General features: G+C 45.5%; 2 protein-coding genes across 2 annotated transcripts; one reads left to right on the plus strand and one right to left on the minus strand.

The window, feature by feature from the left end:
- The first annotated feature begins 747 nt into the window (after positions 1–747).
- On the plus strand, positions 748–7,720 carry LMOD3 (leiomodin 3). Its single transcript, XM_042014273.1, has 3 exons — positions 748–1,380; positions 3,622–5,022; positions 7,194–7,720. The coding sequence occupies exons 1-3, from the start codon at positions 1,090–1,092 to the stop codon at positions 7,218–7,220; spliced, it is 1,719 nt and encodes a 572-aa protein (XP_041870207.1). The 5' UTR covers positions 748–1,089; the 3' UTR covers positions 7,221–7,720.
- A 1,843-nt stretch (positions 7,721–9,563) lies between these two features.
- On the minus strand, positions 9,564–19,615 carry ARL6IP5 (ADP ribosylation factor like GTPase 6 interacting protein 5). Its single transcript, XM_042014287.1, has 3 exons — positions 19,377–19,615; positions 11,602–11,819; positions 9,564–11,295 (listed from the first exon to the last, which is right to left on the minus strand). Exons 1-3 carry the CDS (start codon positions 19,550–19,552, stop codon positions 11,123–11,125), a joined length of 567 nt encoding a protein of 188 aa, XP_041870221.1. The 5' UTR covers positions 19,553–19,615; the 3' UTR covers positions 9,564–11,122.
- Between the last annotated feature and the right edge of the window lie 1,320 nt (positions 19,616–20,935).

Consider the following 20,935-nt stretch of genomic DNA (forward strand, 5'->3'; position numbering starts at 1 on the left):
GATGTTGGAGGTGTGACTTTCTGGTTTGCTGTGTGGATTTAGAAGCCTATAAAATATTCTGAAGAGAGAAGGATGGACATAGGTGGAATGGACACCTAATGAAAAAAGGAGTTTGGGGAGTTACATCAGGTCTACAAATATAACAAAGTAAACCTTTGTAGTCTTAATAATTCTGAAAAAACAATGGTAAGAAGTAGGAGAAGGATGAACCTGAGATGAACTGTCAGCCAAGATGTGTTGAGAGTGCAAATGATGTTCATGATAGGGACAGGCCAGTCAAGAAGCAGGCGTTGGCATTGCCCTGGATGGGAGCAGGGATGTGCTATGGGAAATGCTTCCCCTGGGAGCACTCAGGCTGGTTCAAAGGGCTGGTGCCCATCCTTGTATGGACCTGTCCCCAGGCACAAGGTGCTTGTTGTACCAACTCTACCTGCCTTTTTCCACCTTGGAGGACTTTCCTCTAACCAGGATGTGAGGCCTAGGAGAGGTCACCAGCTGAGGGGGCTGCAGTCACACCAAAACCACCTGTGATGGTCAGTCAGGGCTTAGACCTGGCCAAAGGCAGTGCAGGGCCTGTGGTCTTCAGCCCTTTGGAGATAGATTGGATATGTTATGGATATGGAGACCTTTCTGATTCTTCCCAGAGGCAGGATTTCACCTGCACATCTCACAGGTACCACTAATGTCCCTCCATCCTCCTCCTCCAGCCATTCCAGCATGGGGAGAAGCCCTAAGTGGTGCAGTGTCCTGGGAATCCTCTGGAACATGTCCGTCTCCTGCCTCCCTCAGTGGGGGACACACCAGCTGCACTGAAATGTCAGAAGGGTTTGCACAGCTGACAGGTTGCTGAAAATGGAGCATTGCCATAAATTCTCCTTATCCAGCCAAGTGCAGCTTAATATAGACTTAGCTGCACGGGCTGTCTCCCGCACTGAGCCTGGGAGCTGCCACAGCTCATGACCAAAACATGAACTTGTCGATTTAACTGGATCAACTACTGCTAGTGAGGGGGAAAGAGAAGAAAATCCTTTTAAATTTATCTTTCTCTTTAGGTTCAAAAAGTATTAGAGGAAGGAGGCAAGAACGAACATGTCTGAACTCGGCCAAAACTCTGATGAAGACGTGTGTCCTGAGGACATCGATGAAGATGAAATCCTGGCAAACCTGTCCCCTGAGGAGCTAAAGGAGCTGCAGAGTGAGATGGAAGTCATGGCCCCAGACCCTGAAGTTCCAATTGGGATGATACAGAGGGATCAGACGGAGAAACCCCCCACAGGGAACTTCGACCACAGGTCCCTGGTTGACTACCTGTACTGGCAGAAGGCATCCAGACGCATGCTGGAGGATGAGAGAGTTCCCGTCACCCTCTTGCCCTCTGAGGTAACAAGCAAAAAATCACAAATATTTATTATGCATCAGCAGTGGGATCTGGTGTACAGCTTTAATACCTTAACCTTCCTCTGCTTCTGTCCCTTACGTAAGGTAGAGTACAAAAAAATTTAGATTAATCCTAAAAGCCTCATCAGTGATAGAATCCAGCTTGGACTGATCTCGGGGTTAGTAATTTTTTAATTGCTTTTCCCAAATATTTACTTAAGCTTTTTAATAGAAGAAAATCCTAATTCTGATTTGAGTAAAGCAAATCACTAAGAAATTGTGACAAGATCAGTTTTGGAGGATGTAACTCTAATTTGTTTGACTTTGAATATGGAAGAACACCATGTTGCTTTTCCATTGAAGACTATATTAATCAGACATATTAAATTAAATTAATTGACAGAATTTAATGACATACTGGAGAAAAATCCCAAACCACTGTATTTTAACAGGGGGAAACTGATGCCTTTTCCTGGTCTTAAAATCAAGAGTCAAACATGGTTAGAAGGGGAAAAAGAGATTTTACCTTTGTATTTATTTTAATGATAAAATGCACACCTCAGTGCACACACATGATAGATCTGGTATAACATTATAGGTGTTACTAATTAGCACATCTATCAAAGATTCCCCAATGAGAGGCTCGAGTGAGCCCCTCTCCCCAAGGAACCTTCCCCTGGATGGTTCTATCTTAGTTTACAGAATGTGTTCTGGAGAGGACCTTGGGGTCTGGGGCTGATCCCCAGCTACGAACTTCTAAAATGTTGAGTCTCCTAGCTTGACAAACAAGTCCAAGAATGTAGGGAAAAAGCACTAAGAATACAGAAGTTGTAAAAAGGTGTAAAAGGGGTATAAAAGAAAAGACAAGAATCATCATGGCATCAAAACATTCACTAACAACCAAGCATGCAGACTCTGTGAACTAGTTCAACCCTACTCAATACAGTGCTTAAATTTTTTTGACTATCCCCATGACTTTGAAATAAAGTTAAGGTCATACTTAGACATCTTTCAGGATGAGCGCTACACTTAAAAATAGGTTAATAGAATTGAAACTTGGCCAGATGAAACACATCCGTACTTGAACCTAAGTAAACTCGAGGTAACTGATTTATTTTATTTTTGTTTTAAATACCAGTGGTTTGCTAGTGCACACCAATGTGGTACATCACAGACTTCCCAGGGCAGGTTTCATGGGCTGCCTTTGGAGACCAGGGGAAATCTGTGGGGCTTTTCTCCTTTTGCAACACTTTCAGGCTCAAAGAAACAATTCTTTAAACAATTCTGAGGTTAAATCTGAAATCTGGGTGTGGAGCTGGCTGCTGCATTCACAGCTGGTCGAGCAATCCCCATACCAAACCCATTAACCGCCACACCAAAGGGCAGCAGAAGTGACTGGGACCATTTTGTCTGACTTTGGGTGTGCCACAAGCCATGACACTGTCCTGCTTGAAGTAGTGCAAATCTCAGGGAAAGAGCTCGATTTTATTAGTGCTTTATTAGCATTTCTCTGTGATGGAGGAACCACTTGCAAGAAGATGCTTGACAAAGAAAAATCTCAGCTAGGAGTGTCTCTGGAATTGGTAGATGTTTGCAGCTAATTTATTTGGATGGTAGAAGCCTCACTGTCCTGCAACTGCTTTGTGCAGGGGCTGGTTTCTTACCTCTGGACTCCAAACTGAGCAAATATTTTATCTTCAGTGAGGTGCTGCCTTAGGTGTGATGCACTTAGGTGCCAGAGCAGGCAGCCTTGTTGTCCCTTGTGCTGGATGATTCCACAGCGGCCACAATGTGCCCTCTCCACTCCTCCTTGGGCTGAGCAAACCATCAGTGGTTCACTTTGCTTTGAGGCATATGAAGGAAACTTTCTCTCTTGTCAAAGAAATTATAAAGATTACACTAAATCCAGAAAGAGACTTTGGATCTGAGACTCTTAACCCCCACAGGGGTTCAAAGACCATCTTAACATATCATTAAATATATTCAAGATTTAACTGTCAGGACTTAATTTTATAGGCAAAGATGAGAAACTGGTTTGCAGCCTCTTTAGGAACAAATTGTTCCTGTGTTCCCAAGCAAGCTGCTGCAGCCTGAGCTTACAGCAATGACACTTTTAAGGATTATTCTCTATTGTATGGGCATAGAGGGATCTAAATCCAGCTGCTACGTGTTTATTTGAGCAGAAAGTTATTGCAACAAAGATGTTTTGCAGGTATTTCAGCTGTGAGGTTTTGTCTTCCTCAGAGAAGTGCTGCGGAGATGGAAGGAGAGGCTGGCAGCAGTGGCAAGGTGGCTGGTGCGAGGATGCCAGGAACAGAGGGAAAAGAGAGACATTACCAAAATGAGCATGTGTCTGACTCAAGAAAACAATCTGGGGAGGCAAAGAAAGATGGGAGTGATAAGGAGAGAGTGGTGGAGGAGGATGAGAAAGAAGAAGCAGAGGAGGAAGAGGAAGATGATGAAGAGGAGGAGGAGGAGGAGGAAGAAAGTGAGACTGAATTGGAAACAAAGGAGAATTACACCAATGAGAACAGTCACAGCAACCAGATAAATCAGAAGCCTGGTACAGAACCAGGAGAAATCAAAGAAAAGCCTAAGGAAAATGAAAAGAAAATATCAAAATTGAACATATCAAAATTGAACATCCCCCAAAAGTTAGCGCTGGATACCAGCTTCATGAAGCTAAGTGCCAGGCCTTCAGGAAATCAAACCAATTTAGAAGACAGTTTGGACAAAGTCCGAAAAAACAACCCTGACATGAAAGAGCTCAACCTGAACAACATAGAAAACATCCCCAAAGAAATGCTGATAGATTTTGTCAATGCTATGAAAAAGAATAAGAACATAAAAACTTTCAGCTTGGCCAATGTAGGAGCTGATGACAGTGTGGCGTTTGCCCTGGCCAACATGCTGAGGGAGAATAGGAACATCACCACCTTGAACATCGATTCCAACTTCATCTCTGGCAAAGGGATTGTTGCCATCATGCGCTGCCTGCAGTACAACGAGACACTGACGGAGCTCCGCTTCCACAACCAGAGGGGCCTGCTGGGCCACCAGGCAGAGATGGAGATTGCCAGGCTGCTGAAAGCCAACACCACCCTCCTTAAAATGGGCTATCACTTCGAACTGCCGGGGCCCAGGATGGTGGTGACCAACCTGCTCAGCAGGAACCTGGACAAGCAGAGGCAAAAGAGGCAAGAGGGGCAAAGGCAGCAGCAAATGAAAGAGCAGAAAGAGTTGATAGCGATGCTGGAAAACGGACTTGGGTTGCCTCCCGGGATGTGGGAAATGCTGGGGGGACCGCTGCCCCAGCTGAGGATGCAGGAGCCCCCACAAGCCCCCAAACCACCCATCCCTGCTGCTGTGTCACTGAGCAAAAGGCAGGAGAACATGAGGCCGCCAGCACCTGAGCAGCCGTGCAGAGAGAAACCCATCAACTTCAAAGTGATCAAGCTGAAGAAGATTCAGCGCAAACCCCGCATGCCGGAGCACGTGGAGCCCGCTGAGAAAACCAACCTCAAAGACGTCATCAAAACGCTTAAACCAATTCCCAGGAGAAGACCACCTCCCCTGGTGGAAATAACCCCGAGAGATCAGCTCCTCAATGACATCCGTCAGAGCAATGTCGCGTACCTCAAGCCGGTAAGCGTGGAGTGGTGGCAGTGAGGGGAGGGAATGGCATCCACCTGCTGTGCTCTGAGCTCTGGTTGGGAATGCCGGGCATTGGTGGGGCTGGCAAATGCACCTGCACATGGCACCATCACTCTTGTGTCAGGCTGCCACTCCTGGGATGCAGGTGGTTGTTTTCCAGCAGCACTGAGGTATGGCTTGCACAGGGAACTCGCAGCAAGCACCAAGGCTGCAGCCTTGTGCATCCCTGTCTGCATCCACAAGGCAAAAGAAAGGAAATTCACTCAGGGTGTGAACAAACCCACAGAAAATCAATGTTATGATACTTGTAATAGTGTATTAGTTATGACAGGCACATGCTATTATGAGATGGTTGTTTCAGGAGTACAACAGGTATTTTTTTTCACACTAGTCCCCCATGAGCCCCATGTTTCTCTCTTCAATAGCTGCATTTTTCCTTAGCCCTCACTTTACACAAGAGAGGATTGTCACTTGGCCAACACTGAAGTCCAGCCTGGACTCAAAATCTGCAGCCCTGCTCCTGCTCCTGCCTCACCCAGTAACAAGGACCGTATTCTTTTAGTGATCCTTTGCTGCTCACTCTTTTCCTGTCCTTATTTAGACCAATCGCAAAATTCTAGTGCTAACAGGAAAAAAAGAAATTAGATCCACCAGCAGAGAGGATGGAGCAAGGTTATGGGAAGAAAGTAGTGGTACTGTGGGGGATTTTATATTTGTTTTCAAGTAAATCTTTGCCACTGAAAATTGGCTCAGTGGTCAATTCAAATGAGCTCAACATCATCCTGACTTAGAGAATGCAAGTCCAAAACTGAAAACTGCCTCTTGGGGTTGCTCTTACTTGGGTACCAAATTCACAGGCCTCTTCTCAAAATGCTGGCCACCATATTTAACCTCTTGCTCTCCTGGCCTGTTATATTCTCTTGCGTTGTACCATAATTCAAGACATCCTAAAAACTGGCTGATGTATTTGTAGCTTGATGCCTGTTTGTGCTGCCAAGGCTTGAGGAAGAGGACAGAAAATCCCCTGTGATTAAAAATGGTCAAGTAGTATTTCGTCATTATTTTTTCTTTCAATTTTGACATTTTAATATAGTGGTCCTAATTTTGCTTTCATTTATACCTACAAAGAAATAATTATTTCCTCAGTAATTCCAGAGAGTAGTTTGTCCTGATATTTTGTCATGGGCAGGTCCTGCAGTGACCTCGGATCCTGGTCCAGGATTACCCTGAACACTCTGTCCCCTAGGCAAGTTTTGGGGTTCTGAGTTTCTGCTGGCCAGTCCAACTTGGCTGCAGCCAGGGTCTCTCCTCAGGGCATTTCTGGCCTTTCTAGGCCAATCTAGGATTTGGACTTCAGTTCCACATCCCAGACAACAAGACCTGCTTGTGGAAAGCTCACAAACTGTGCTGGTGACAGCAGGTTGGTCCTTCACTGCCGTAGACCTGCTGCCTTCCCAGCTCTCAGGAAGGTGGAGGACAATGGCACCTGTTCTCTGCCAGGCACAGCCCTTCTTTTGCATGGCAATGATTGAGAAACCCGCGTGCTGCTGGGTGCCAGAAGTGACACTGAACCCCAGCCACTCCCCCCAAAGCCATCGTGAGGATTTTATCCATGCGAGCTGTGGGGTTAGAGGCAGAGGGATTAATTCATGGTGCATCCTAAGTGTGCCAGGTAACAACTGCTATCACAGCCCATGGAAAAATGAAATGATGGACACGTGTGTTGGGGGCTTGGGGAGGTATGTTTTGGTGGATTGTTTGGGGATTTTTTGGGTTGGTTCTTTTTTGGCATGTGTTATCAGACCACTTGGCTTGGATTTGGGCATTAGGGTGTTATTCTCGCCGCCCTGCATGATATTGGTAACTCCTTATTTGCCTCAATTCCCTCAGCTTCATTTTTAAAATGGAGCTTTACTGCTTGGCTGAGCCACGGTGTTTGTTCTCTCCGTGGTGGGACTAAATGCCTTCAAATTGATTTCCTGGACCTTAAGCATTGCAAACATTGAGTGGGGCATTACAAACAAAAGAGAGCTCCCAACCAGAGCTCTTTGGAGTTCCCAGCTGTTATATTTTTAGTTTCTGAGGGTTTGTATTAGACTAAACTGGCTTGGTAAATAAGACTAAGAAATTTCCTCCTCCTAGTACTACATGTCCTTGCCCAGGTGCCGTTGCCAAAGCAGCTGGAGTGAGAGACCAGACTGACCTGAAGAAAACAACTTGGAATAAGGACTATTCAAGTTTTGCTTACAACTGTTCCAGCAGATGTTTTCTGCAGAACCCAGGTGGTATATTCAACTCTTTGGGAACAAAGCCTGCGATACACACTTGTTAAGTGTGGTGAAAACAGCTGGCATGGGAAAAGTCAGTGCTAAGCATTTCCATCAGGTATCAAACAATCCTGCTGCCATCTGTCTGCCAAGTGGATTTGAGGCTTCAGTGTGTTGTGGGAGTATTTTCTCAGAGGCATCAATAACCTTGTCTTTCTAGCTTGTCAGCGAACTATTTTGCTTCCACGTTGTCCTTCTGCTGCCAGATTCTGCAGGAACACACTGTGCCTTATCTTATCTTTCTTTTCACACATATGCTACTTTATTACTCTCTTGTCCATGAGAAATGTATTTGGTTTCCATGTATACGGCTTCATTTTTTAGGCTAAGGAAACAGAAATGAAATAAAGCTCTCTCTGTAAGATGTGTGCAGCACTTCCATCGCTAACAAAGCGCTCACAGACAGAATGACTGCTCTGGTACAACAAACACATTTCAAGCTCCCTCCATTTCAGAACAATGTCTAGTGGGTATTGTACCTGATCAGCATATAAAAGATGATGCCACGCACTGCTTTGAGAGCTGTGATGTTCATTCCCCCTGATTCACCTCTGTCTTACTGTAATCCTTAATTGCAGCCACCTTGGAGAGCACTGAAATGCCATTTTAGGTCTCTCTCCACACTGTTCTTGTGGCAGGAGGATGAGTCTTACCTTTTGTCCAAGGGTTTAAGAAACTCCTAATTCCTCCTAGTATGATGTGTGAATAGCATGTCACATCCTGGCAGGGCTGGATTTGAAAGGGTAAAACCTGTATATATACAACTTAGTTTTTCCTTAATATTTTTGTGAATTTTTTTTCTCCTCCCTCTGTATAATCATATTAAATTCTTCTGCTGTCCTTCTTGTAAAGCAGCTACAGGTAAGTCACACTCTTGTGAAAAACATACACAAGAGACCAATTGTTCTGGGTTTTTTTTTCTTTGTTTTTTAAAGCTATAAGGCATAGGGAAAGAAGAAAGGCTTTCCCTGTGCTAAAATGCAGCTCCCCTGCCTTCCTGTAGCTACTTGATCCAAAGGCACAGCTTTGTAGCTCCTGGCAGGATTTCCTTCAGGTGAGTTAATCTCTGAGTGGTAACTCTTAGCAACCTTCCCTTGGCAGCTAAATCCCAATCCCACCCTGCTCCCCCTTCCCATGTTTATTTCAATAGTCCTGTAGTACCAGCAATGTCCAGGATCTCTTGAATCTAAGGTAGTCTCTACTATCACTTGTTCAAATTTTCATTTGTTCTTGTCCTTTTGGTACCTGTCACCTGGTCTCTTTCCAATATCCACCTTCCAAACTTGTAAAGCTGCTCCTCAGCTCTGCTTCTGTTTGCAAATGTAATGCCCCAAACTCAGGAAAGCTGGTTTCTGTATTGCCCAGGAGAGAGCAAGTAGCTTTAAAGTATCATGTAAGAAGGAAGTGACATAAAAAACAGAAGCCATTTTCATTGCAGGCCTCTTTTTGTAAAGGAGAGTAGTAGGAAAGGAAGAAGCTTGGTACTTGCAACCAAGCCCTTGCACGGAGCGCAGCAGCAAGTGACAAATGCACCAAGTAACTCCCCAGGAAAGCTCTTGGAGCACGCTACTCTCCAGACTGGCTTCAAGGCCAGGCTGGTGCAGCTCAGACTGCAGCAGTTGGGACAGGGAAAGCACAAAAGAATATATAATATAGTGCTTTACAATCTCCAATTCAAGCTGCCAGGCACCAATTACTGCTACACCCAGAAGCTGCCAAACATGAATTTCCAGGGTGGATAGAGCAGGACCTGTGAATCCCTGCTCTGATCCATGTTCTCCCACCGAGCAGCCTCTCAGTGATCACAGGAGGAGGGAGGCAGACACAGAGATCACACCATTAGTTTGACTGCAGCAGAGCTGGCTTCCTAGTACTGCTCAAGGCACAGCTCCCAGTAATCCTACAAGCAGAAATCCCTCTCAGGTAATTAACAGACATGTGAAATCCCAGTTAAGTAGAGCTGAGTTATATAAGAGACCAAAACTGCATGAACAAATACCGTAAGTATTCCACCTCTGTAGAGCAGCCATTTTAAGGATGCAAGAGCAAGGCTGTAACATTTCAGCTCAGAGGTCCCTTGGGCCTCAACAAAGCTGACACAGACACAGAGCAGTCAGAGCCAGCAGCTTAATCCCCAGCACAGGCTTGTGGCACGAGCCGCAGGGTGACAGCGGATGTCCCACTACCCCAACCACAGACACAAGCTCAAGTTTCCAACCATTAGAATTTATTTTTCTTCATAACTGTGCAGTTTTTAAAATGCTACTGTAATGATGAAGTCATAGGCTACTATGTTCTTTAGGTGTGGAAACAGTTTTCAAAAAACAAAGACCATGCGCTACAAGTGAGGAACAGGCCATTGACTCTTCAGCTGGAATATACAGACATTTTTGATAAATACTGATCACCTTAACACTTAAATGGAATGACATGTTCAGATTTCTACACAGTTTACTATGAAAACAGCATGGCAAGTTACATAAAAGCTTCAACTTCAAGGATCTTTGCTTTTTTGTTAAATTAATTACTTGGTTAAAAAAGAGAAATGCAAGAATATTTGAAATGGAGTCTCACCTGGACAACTTTCCCCCCTGTTGTTGGTAAGCTCCTGTTATCAAGATGATTCCATCAGAGCTGGCAGTTAAGTTGTGTATATATAAAAGAATCCCCCACACTGCTTTCAACATCAGGAGTTTTAACAGGCAAATATCTTCATGAATTTGGAATGGGTTTTCAAAAATTGTATCTTGACATTTATTGCTTTTACTTGTAAACCTGAAATCCAGTTTATTCCTTGATGAGTGTTGGAAGTACAGAGTCAACAGATGCATGTTTGACCTGTATCTTTGCATTCTGGGTGAGAAGAAAGAAAAAGATGACCCACGCTCAAGAACACACATACACCTCCATCTACAAACAGCCTGTGCAGACTAAAGCAGGTAAGTCCTAAAGTAGCAGTATTTAAAAACATCAGCAGAGTAGAAACCCAGCTCATCCAACCTATCTATTTTTCTCCCACGCTTGGCCAGAGTTTAGCTGGTACACAAGGAAGTTTGGCTCTCCTGCAGAAGGGAGCAGTTCTACAGATGAGGATTTCGGAGAGCCTGAAGATAAATGTTACTGGGACGGGCAGGCAGTGCCATGGATACTCTTCATGCTTACAGCTACTTGGACTGTCCCATGGCTGCTGAAGGACGGCTGTGAGGTGAGGACGGGAACCCAGACTGCATACAAGCACTGCACCGTTTTACCATGTGCCAGTTAAGCTGGTAACTAATACAGAGCACTCAAGGGAGGGATTTGGAGGATGCAAGAGATACCTGCTTTTGATACACTTCAGCTCATCTGAGCATCACCAGGCTGAAGGTGCCACCCAGCATAACCTGGCTAAACTGCAATACTTTAGAACTGAGATGAAAGGGATGTTGCTTTAATAGACCAATTTGCTACAAGACAGTTTGAGAGACTGCATTCCATAGGTTTCCATCTCTCCCTCCTCTACCCCCAGCAGAAGAGACAAGCAAACATGGTTAAGTTAGTATGAGTTTGTGTAAACACCAAAACATTTTGCTATACAATAGAAAAAGAGTTGCTGTTCTTATGTTCTTAGAGGAGCCCTGAAGACCTTGGAATACCTGTATCCTGCAACTATTAACCTGTACCACATGCATTTCCTGTTTTGTACATAAACTGAAAGCAAGCTTGAACAATAGTAAATAGCAACTACACTCCTGCAACAGGCAGAAATGCCACATTGCAGCTGCTTACTCCTTCACTTTAGATATGTAGTCAGCCAGTTTGTTGATACTATCCTCTTGCTGTTCTAGAGCATCCAGTATGAAGCCCATCGGGGTCTTCTTCAAACCCATCCCCTCCATCTTGTTCTGCAGCTTGTTCTGTATGTTCCGGAGCCTCAGGGAAGCGTGGACAAACATCACTGCATGACAGAAACACACTCATTAGTTGCTACTGCCCAAGGAATGCATGGTTCTTGCAGCACTTAAGACACATCCCAGCACCTTCAGAAGATGATGACGTATCAATGGCTGCTTAAGTACCACAGGTACCCATTTAATAATAACACTAAAGATGGCTTGTGCAGCTTTGTGTCCCCTCCCAATTCTGTTTGGGGACCATCTAAGCAGAGATAGCAAAGTTAACAGCTGACTTACACTCTGCAGACTTGTTTGAGAAAGCTCAAGTCACACACCTCTAGCTCACAGAGAAGGGAACAAACACTTACAGAGGAGAGGAAGTGTGATCCCAAACATGAACACCATGACATCTCCTAGGTAGGAGATCAAGAAGTAGCTAGACAGCATGATGGCCACGACAAACGTGGTTGGGTACTGCTTCTTCATCTTGCGGAGTATATCCTTGTTGTGTGACATCCACACAAACCCCAGGAACACCAGCACCACCACAGTGCCACCAATGAGCATGTTCAGGGGACTCAGAAACCTGGAAAAAACAGGAAACAACAACAAAAAAGAGTTCAATTTTACAACCTTCCTGACTTGTGTCCATAAAGGATCAGCCAGCTCAGTGGTAGTGTTACTAGGAAGGTAAGGCATTGAAAAGGCAGTTTCTGCTGTCCCTCACCAAGGTCTTTAACAGGAGCTAAAGTAAAAAGTACAACTGAACAAAGAACCCTTAGCACTGAATTTGGATAATCTTTGTCTTTATGTTCTCTTCCTGAGCTTAGCTTAGGATGCTGAGTTTCTGCAGCAAGTCATCAAAGAAGCACTTCCTACCAGGGCCCCTCCTACCTCTGCAGTCAACTCTTTTGATATCACACCCAGAGTTAGCATATCCAGACAGAAGATGGAGACAACATTGACTGATCTTCTCCCTTCACATGACCAAAACCAGGCTCAGGCTAGGCCTTCAGATGAACTAGCTCTTCATGGTATCTTGTCTGGGTTTGCAAAATGGGAAAGGTAGAACACCGAGTAAAGGAAGTTAGTTCACTATTTCTCATTTCTGAATAAACCTTCTCATTGGTTTACATTCAAACAAAAGAACTGTATGAACCTGCAGAAGGAGCCTGCCACTGTCAGCACAACAGATGGAAGCCCAGTCCCAAGCAAGGATGCCTGAGAGTCAGAAGGACCTGGAGTATGGGATAAAGGCCTTACAGGAAGAAGAGCCAGGCCTGGCAAGAGTCACTGCTGAGGTTTGTGTTCTGTTACTGTTATCAGAGTTTCCAAGCAAACCAAGCCATTGAATGGATCAGCTTTGGACTATAAACAGCAACTCCCTTTTTTGGAAGAAGGCAAGAGCGTCATCTGCTCAAACCACTTTCCCAAGTATTTAGAGCTTGTTCAGAATCAAGCTCTCAGCAATGACTTTGCTGAGCTTGTTTCTGTACTCACACAGAGTTCAGGATCTATGGTATTTCACTTACATAATATTAAGTTATGTGAATTCATGAGCATTCCAATTTTCTGGCTTATACATGCACTGATGTGACCACACAGCAGCTGAGGCCTCTGGGCTATTACAACTATGGCAGCAGCATGACACCACCCTGATAAAGCCAGACATGCTCAAGGTTTACTCTTGCAGACTTTGCAGCTCATCCTGCTGCTCCAAAGCTACCAGGCCCAGTGATTCATCACTCCTCCCCACTGCCAAGGAGGATGTTATGGTTTGTGGTCTGTGCTTCATATCCGGCCCAGGCAGAAGAAATCTGCTGCAGGACTGGTACTGCCAGTGCTCTACCTGCAGTGCTAGGGAGCATTTTCCTGGAGCAGGAAGAACCCCCAAGAATTATTTCAGAGCAAGGACTGGCTCTTGATTCTTCAAGTCAGTTGTGCCAAGAGGAGATGGGACAACTGGACATAAAAAGATTAAAATTCAGAGTAGTTCCCCACCTGCTTCTGCTACTCATGCTGAAAAGCCAATCGGGCTTTTTGGAAGTGGTAACAGGTCAGACTTGCTTGTTACATTTGAGTCACTCCCTGTAGCTAGCCAGATTATATTTAGCTCTGAATTGTCAATCCAAAGTTTCCAGGCTGGAAAAACTGAACGGCATTGCTCTGGAAAGAAATCAGTTTTGTCTTGCTCCTTTGCAGCAGGAGGAGGGTGACTCATGACTGGACCACACTGGTGCCTGGGTTATATATGTACTACTGGACATATGAGAGTCTTAAAGTAGAATTCACCTCCACACCTCAGCTGTCTTGGAGCTGAAATGGCCAGACTTACATACACAACTCACAGCAATCTATTTTTTGTTGCTAAAAATACAGGGACAAGATAATCCTGGAAGTAACAAAGATCTAGGCAGAGCTCCACTCTACATTTTCCATGTGCCTGGAAAATACTCTCAAAGCCATATCATCCCTACGTTTCCCGTTACTCCTATTACAACTTCAGAAACCGGTGGTGAAGAACCATGCCTCCTTACTTATAAGGAAGAGACCAAAGACTTCTCTGCTCTACATTTCTTTCTGGTATTGCACAGGTTCTGTATAACTGACTGGCTGAAAGGGATATGAAGTGGGGTGAGGGGAGAATGCATTCAGAAGATCCCTCTTTTGTGAGGCAAGTGATTTGAATTACATGTTTTCTGAAGTGGGCTGCATTCCAGTGTGTACAAGGGAACAGTGAACAGAAGTATCAAGTGAAGGCATTCAGAGCCACATGAACACAGATGGGGATTGCAGTTGCCACTGAAAACCAGTATTCAAATTATCAGCCATGTGTCCATAGACTTCACTACTGGTGATTACAGTGCTGGCTTGCACCCTTTATTGCTTGACTCGCCCACAGCGTAATTTACAGCACTAAGATTATCCTAGAAATTCATATATAGAAAATCCTTTTACAACAATGGCATTTTTCAGGAAAGCAGAACTCCATTATCCAGTTTCACTCAGATCTCTTGGCACGCTGCTCTCAATAACACAATAGCTAAAAACTAAAAAGGAAAAAACAGGGATATGTAATTTTAGAACACCACAGACTGGGGAAAAAGAGAGCTGTGTAACAGCTCTAGAAGTCACCTTACTGTTGAACCACCAACACCGATATTGGCCTGATTTATACAGAGGTCAGAACACAAGAGGACAAATTTGTGCTCAGGCAAGGAGGCTGGAAATCTTTCAGAGATCCAGAGAAAAGGTAAGTGACCGGCCATTAAGTATGTTACAAGACACTTTCTAAATATAATTCCCTTTAGCAGGGATTCATGAGACCTCAAATACCTAAGAATGTAATGCACAGAACTATCAGCATGGCAAGGGTATGGTGACTTGAGTTTACACTGTTCAGATGACTTAGGGGAAGAAAAACTCTTCCAGGGTTGGATGTAAAACCCACTAACTTCTCTGACCCTGAAAGCAGTCAGCGTGGCAAGACTAACAGCATTTGGGGGTGCTAACAGCCCAGAGCACCCTGGCTGGATGACCTTCTTTGTTTTCTGTGGTGACAAGGTACAACCCCGGTGGGATGCTGTGACCTCCAGTACAGCTGGGACAAAGTGACAAGGAAAAGCCATCACCCAGATTCAGTTTCCTGCTGCCCTGCAGATACCAGGCTTCCTTCAGCATCTGCCTAGATACAAAGTAGAGACAGGGAAAACAAACACATGAAAAGAAACATCCTGCACGGCATTGTCCTGTGTCAAGCAGGGGCACGGGACACTCTGTATTGGTGGAAGCAGCCTCAGGAGAGCAGACATGCTCAGGGTGTTTGGGAAGAAGTACTGGCAGCTACCCCTGGCCAGCAGAAACAGATGAAGATGAAATACTTTCTTTTTTTAAACTAAATTCGTATTTCTAGGCTCTGCCCTACATGCATCACGAGACAGGTGAGAGTTCTCACATAGGAGCAGGAAAACACAAGAAGCTCAGCTTGCAGTGAGTGATCACATCACCTCTTCTTGTCAGGTTGTTTCATACCTGCACACTTGTGCACAGCCTTACAGCAGGAGAGGGGGAGGACATACAGCTGTAGCATAGGGAAAAAAGAGCTTGGTGAGGAACATCCTCTGTGCAAGACAGGTAGCCTCCGGCAGCACGAGCCCAGAAATAGGATAGGCCACATAAAAAGCAAAAGCAAGATAGCTCCATCCTCCTATCATCTCCATTTTAGATGACTGTCTTGGGGTGATTATTCAGCAGTTGCTGTCACATCTGTTTCTTTCGCATGTGACCAGGCAAGTCTGAACAAAGGCGCTGAGACTGGCAGTCATTGAGAACATTTTTTTATTTAGACCAGCTCAGTTAGGCTGAAATAAGCATGAAAATTCCCTCTTAAAAGGCCTTTTGCTCCACCCCTGCCCAAGCACTGGGCAGGTTAGGGCACTAAAATGCTTCCTTCCTCATTTGCATTAATTTAAATAACTTGAAAGATGAAGTTCTGCCTCCTCCCTCCCCATACTCTGAGCTTCACTGAGGGTATACAACTCTAACTACAGGTAACACATAAAATTATAAATAGCACATTGTCTCAGGGGATAGCCCTCAGCATCCATGGATTTAGCAATGCTTCTGTACCTATTGTTGCTCACTTGCACGGCTTTGAGAACAGGAGACAGATTCCTGCCTGAAGAACTACCAGACCTTTATGAAGTTATGCACAAATGTTATTATGCAACATGTTTTAAAATTATGTGTTTTGCTCGTTCAATCTTTCATCAGGCATGAGAGAAACTTAACATTTTGCTGCTCTGGAGTCTTTGTTTCAGCAAAGGGAATCACTGCAAGGACATCAGCTAAGGTAGTGGTCTGGGGAAGAAACAAGGAAAAAAAATATGACACAGTTGTTGACTGCTGGGGTTGTACAGATGGAGAGTAGATGTTTTAAAGAAGTGGCAAAGGAAAGAGACATCAAACCTCAGGCTGCAAGGAGAACATTATTCCAAGACAGAATGAGCACTGATGCAGCACTCTGAAATTCAGCATGCTTTTTAAAAACTGTCAGATTTAGAAGCTAATTTTTAGCAAGTACATGGCAACAAAAGCCTAGATGAAATTACATTAATTTAAAGCAGTTAAGTTTGAACTACATGACAGAGAGGCCTTGTTGGAGTAGGTGGAAGAACAGACAAGTTTCACTTATTAACCAAATTGACTGTTTGAGGGAAGTTGCAAGATGTGGGAGGCCCTGAAGGCCCTGATTTTAATAAAAGTTATACAGGACTCACAATGGCAGGGTCCTGGCTCAGGGTAAGAACAGTGAGTCCAGTTCCTCTATAATCGGGAGAAAGGGCACAATTTTGTCAAGATCTTGGTTTTGTCAGCAATCTACTGCAACAGAGTTGTAGGGGGAAAAAAAGAAAAAGCAGACAAGTCCAGAGTCCTTCTTAAAGGAACTTGCAGGGAGGGAGTGTGGAAGAGGGAGTGTGGCTGCTACCTGTATTTGTGGCTCTAAATCAGGAGTTTCAGTTTCTTGTTCACTGATTTATTATTTTATACCCAGTCCTGTCGGCTGAAAGTAAAATCTGCATTACTGCAAAGCACAGAGCTTCATTTACAGGTAACAGTAGCTATGGGAGAAGGCAAATGGAGGGAGAAAGGCAGGGACACGATGCAGTAAAGACCATTAAAATTCTGCTATGGTCATGGTAAGGTTATTCCATACCTTGTGGAGAGAAGGTAAAAGACTGCAGAAGTCAGCTTTGTTGTAGGTGGGGCAGTAAACTAAAGCTGTGGCAAAAAGCACTGTATTTCCAGTATCTGCTCTAGGCTACAATTTCTGTATCAGCCCAGCACAACCACAGCTACCAAGTACTGCAACAGCTGAAAATACTATCTTTGCATTTCAAGGCTGTCTATATAATTAGATGGTTTAAGAGCAGGTAGAGTTGGTCATCGGCTAAGTTTAGTTTTGATCACAGGAAGACCACTACATTAGTGGTTCCAGCAATCCTGCCCTTAGGCCTGGACACAGCCCTGGAGTTCCTAAAAAGCCATGATTCATCATTTATCACTCAGGGTTCCTGCCCATTATAGAATGAAGTGCAAGACAACTTAGTCATCAATTTAAATTTATCAGGAGAACTTTCTTTACCTTTCTCCCAAAGCCACAGTTTGGCCAAATGAAAAATATTTTTATTAAAAGAAATGGATACTTTTTTCTCTATTGAGGTATTATCCCATTTCCTTTAGAGTTCTTCTCCCATTCAATTTTACTTCTGTGTTAGAAGAATCAGATTCATCATATACCAAAGACTCTAAGACATACAATAAAAAAAATGTTTGAGATAAAGATCCCACTTCAGGTCTTGTTCATCCATAAGTTTTAAACACAGAGCATTATCGCTCAATATTAAGATGTTGTAATTCCAGCTCTGATATTAGTTTCCATCTTCTGTGGCTCTCCTCCTCCTCCTCTACCTCCCACCTCAGCACATTAGTAGGAAATAAGTGGGAGACAAATCCCCCTTGATCTGAAGAAAAGCAATCAAGAGTTCAAAAGGAGCAATTTAGGAGGGTGAGTAAAAGCCGCTGCCATCCTGTTTTCCAGCTGGAGATACCAAAATTGTTTACATTCTTTCCCCACCTTGTTGGGCAGAAGAGCATCCCCCTGCTTTCCAGGGACACTGTGCTTTACCTGTTCATCAAGCGCTGGCTACAGCATCGTGCTGCTAAACAATGGTAATGAACACTGAAGTCTAAAACGAAGTGGCGCAAGAACAGCAAGACCATGGAAGTCTCATTTTGCCAGTCTACTAGTCTGTAAAGATCACTGCAACATATCCTCACCAAAATCCACAAGAACAAAGCCTGTGCCACTATGCCGAACCTGAAACCATCATATGCATCAAGAAGAAAATGCAGGATTCTGAGCCTATCCTTCCACAGAGCACAGGTAGGTCAAAGCTCCTTGTGAGCCACAGAATCTTTACCAACTTAGATGCTGGGTCAACAGCTTCAGAAGCCCTAACAGGATGCAGAATGCTTATCCAAAAAAAAAAAAAAAAATTGATTTAGGGGAATCATTTTAAGCCTCTGCAACATAAGAGATAAGATGTACTTCAGCCAAAGCCACTCTGGCCTAGTGGCTGGGCAATTCTCCAATTTAAGCATTTGCGCACTTTTTGTTGAGAAGAGTGAGTATTCCAGTTTCCATATTAAAATCTTAATCATCAGTTTCTGCTGCATGTCTTGCTTAAGAGCTTTCTGGCCAAATATCCTAGAGCAGTACCTGAAATAAGAGTCACATAGCCTTTGTTTCAGAAGGTGATTATAAGGTTACTTCCTAATTCCCTTCAGGAATGCTAGGTGTGACACAACATTGTACCAGCAGATGGTCCTACCTTGAAGGTCTCAATCCTGCCCACCAAAACGAAATAAAGGGATACCTTATTAATTTTATAGCAAAATTTTACAGTATGAACTAGCTCAGAAATAAGAATGGCTTGCCCTGAACATTACTTTAGAACTGTAAGAGAGAGCAGAATTGATCTATGCATTTCTTTAAATTCAAAGCTGAGCGTGTCCCAGCCTCAGCGGCCCCACTGGGCAGGTTCAGGAGGAAGCACAGACCCCGCTGTGCGGGATGCGGCTCCGTTTTCCGCGAACAGCGACATCCTGCACTGCAAGCATCGCTGCCTTCTGCCAGGCGGGGTGTCCGCAGCCTCCGCCTTGGGCACAGGGCTGGAGAGGCAGCGCATGGAAAAGGGGGATAACAGGGAGCCCTCAGACCGGTCAGACCCCACCAACACATCACACACCCGACTGCTGCCGAGTCCCCCCTCCAAGGGAGGCTGTAAACCAGGCCTCTACATTTTTAAACGACACCAGAGGTTTAAGGAGGGACGGGAAGAGAAAAGGGGAATGAAAGAGGGTATGGGGAAACGGGGGGAAACGGGGGGAAAGGGGGAAAGGAGGAAGGGAAAAGGCAGCTCCCCCGCCCCTGTACTTTCACATCCCGCCCGGGGCTGGCCGGGAGCTTTCCCGTGGCACCGGGCCGGGTCGCAGAGCCCCCCGCCCGGGGATTGGGGCCACCCCACCCCGGCCCGGCCCGCCGGCCCTGCCCCGCCGCACCGCGAGGCCGCGCACTGACCCCACGATGGAGACGAGCGCGGCGGCCACCATCAGGTAGTTGGTCTGGTAGTAGAGCAGGTTGCTGACCACGCGGTTGTTCCATTTCGAGATGTCCTTGAGGTCGGGCAGGGCGAAGCGGTCCGAGCCGGGGAAGAAATCGTCCCAGGCCCGCAGCGGGGCCACCTGCACCTCCATGGCCGCCGCCGCCGCCGCGCAGGCTCGGGAGCGCCGGGCACCGCCCCGGGGCGGCTCCGGCACCGCGGCTCCGGCACCGACAGCGACAGCGGCACCGACACCGGCCCCGGCCCCGCTCTGGTCCGGCGCCGCCGCTCTGCGCTGCTGAACCCGCGAGCGAACGAGCAGCAGAAGCAGCACAAGCGACCGGCGTGTGTCACCGCCCAGGGCTGGCAGCTGACAGGGGCTGCTGTCAATAATCGCTGTAAATTCATTGTTCCTTCAGCAAGAGGTGATGAACGTTGAGCATTCACGTGGCGAAGCCACTTGGCATCATCTGTGAAGCAAGGGATGAGGGGGGAAGGCACCACGAAAAGTGTCAGCCCCAGCCAAGGAGGCACTGCGGGGTGTCCCATGGCAAGGGGGCTCTGCTAGTGGGGTTGATGTCTTCGAGCTGAATTTTCTGTCTTCAGGCTGAATTTTCTCACCTTTTGAAAACGTAACTGATGTCGTCTGATAATTTCTATAAAAGAATTTGCCTAATGAAGAAAAGAACTTTGGGTTTCAGGTATTACCTAAGATTACATCACCTAAATAAATATGCATTAGGAAGGCGGAGAATATGTATTATATAGGCGTGTTCATGTAAATTTTACTATAGAATAGATGGAACTTTTTACCCCTTGGGGTGCTTGATTTGCGGAAACTTCTGCCTTGCACCCTGCGCAGATTAAACAATGTCTCCTTTCTAAACCAGACTCTGTGTTCAGAGAGGTCATGAAATGGCCAACAGGGTGACCGTGCCTTTGGAGGGAAAGGTTGGTGCCAGCAGCTGTTGTTTTGACCCCAGCAGTCCGTGTTGGAACACTTGTGTTTTCAGGCTGTCACACTTCAACCACCATGGCTCGAGCACAGGCTGTCTGTGCATCACACAGCATCACAGGTATGCTGCACTACCACGCCAAGCATCAAAATCCCTCTCAAAATGTAATATAGCAGTAAGAGGCTGGCACTTGCTTCTCGTAGCTCAGTCCATAGAGGATTTACATCCCTACTTGAGCACAATCTCTATTAGTGCTGCTCATCTGCTTCCTGGCCTGCGATCGTTCTGGTTTATGTGCAGTCCCTGTCCAGCCCCTGCCCAGGGAGTGCTGATAAAGCAAAAGCCATTGTGGCTGGCAGCGACCAGCTCAAGCCTGATCACATTTGAGTTCCAGCCCTCCTGGAAGCTTTCAGGCACCATGATCTCCACACACTTTGTCCCTGAGGATGGCCTCCATGGGTCCCAGGAAGTTCTGAGTTCAGAGGAGGCCACGAAGATGACTCAAGGGATGGAGCAGCCCTGCTACGAGGAAAGGCTGAGAGAATTGGGATGGTTTGGCCTGCAGAGGAGGAGGCTCTGTG

Source organism: Corvus kubaryi, unplaced genomic scaffold (genome assembly GCF_017639235.1).
Source record: "Corvus kubaryi isolate FWS band 111438036 unplaced genomic scaffold, C.kubaryi_AGA036_p1.0 136, whole genome shotgun sequence".
Classification (NCBI taxonomy): Eukaryota; Metazoa; Chordata; class Aves; order Passeriformes; family Corvidae; genus Corvus; species Corvus kubaryi.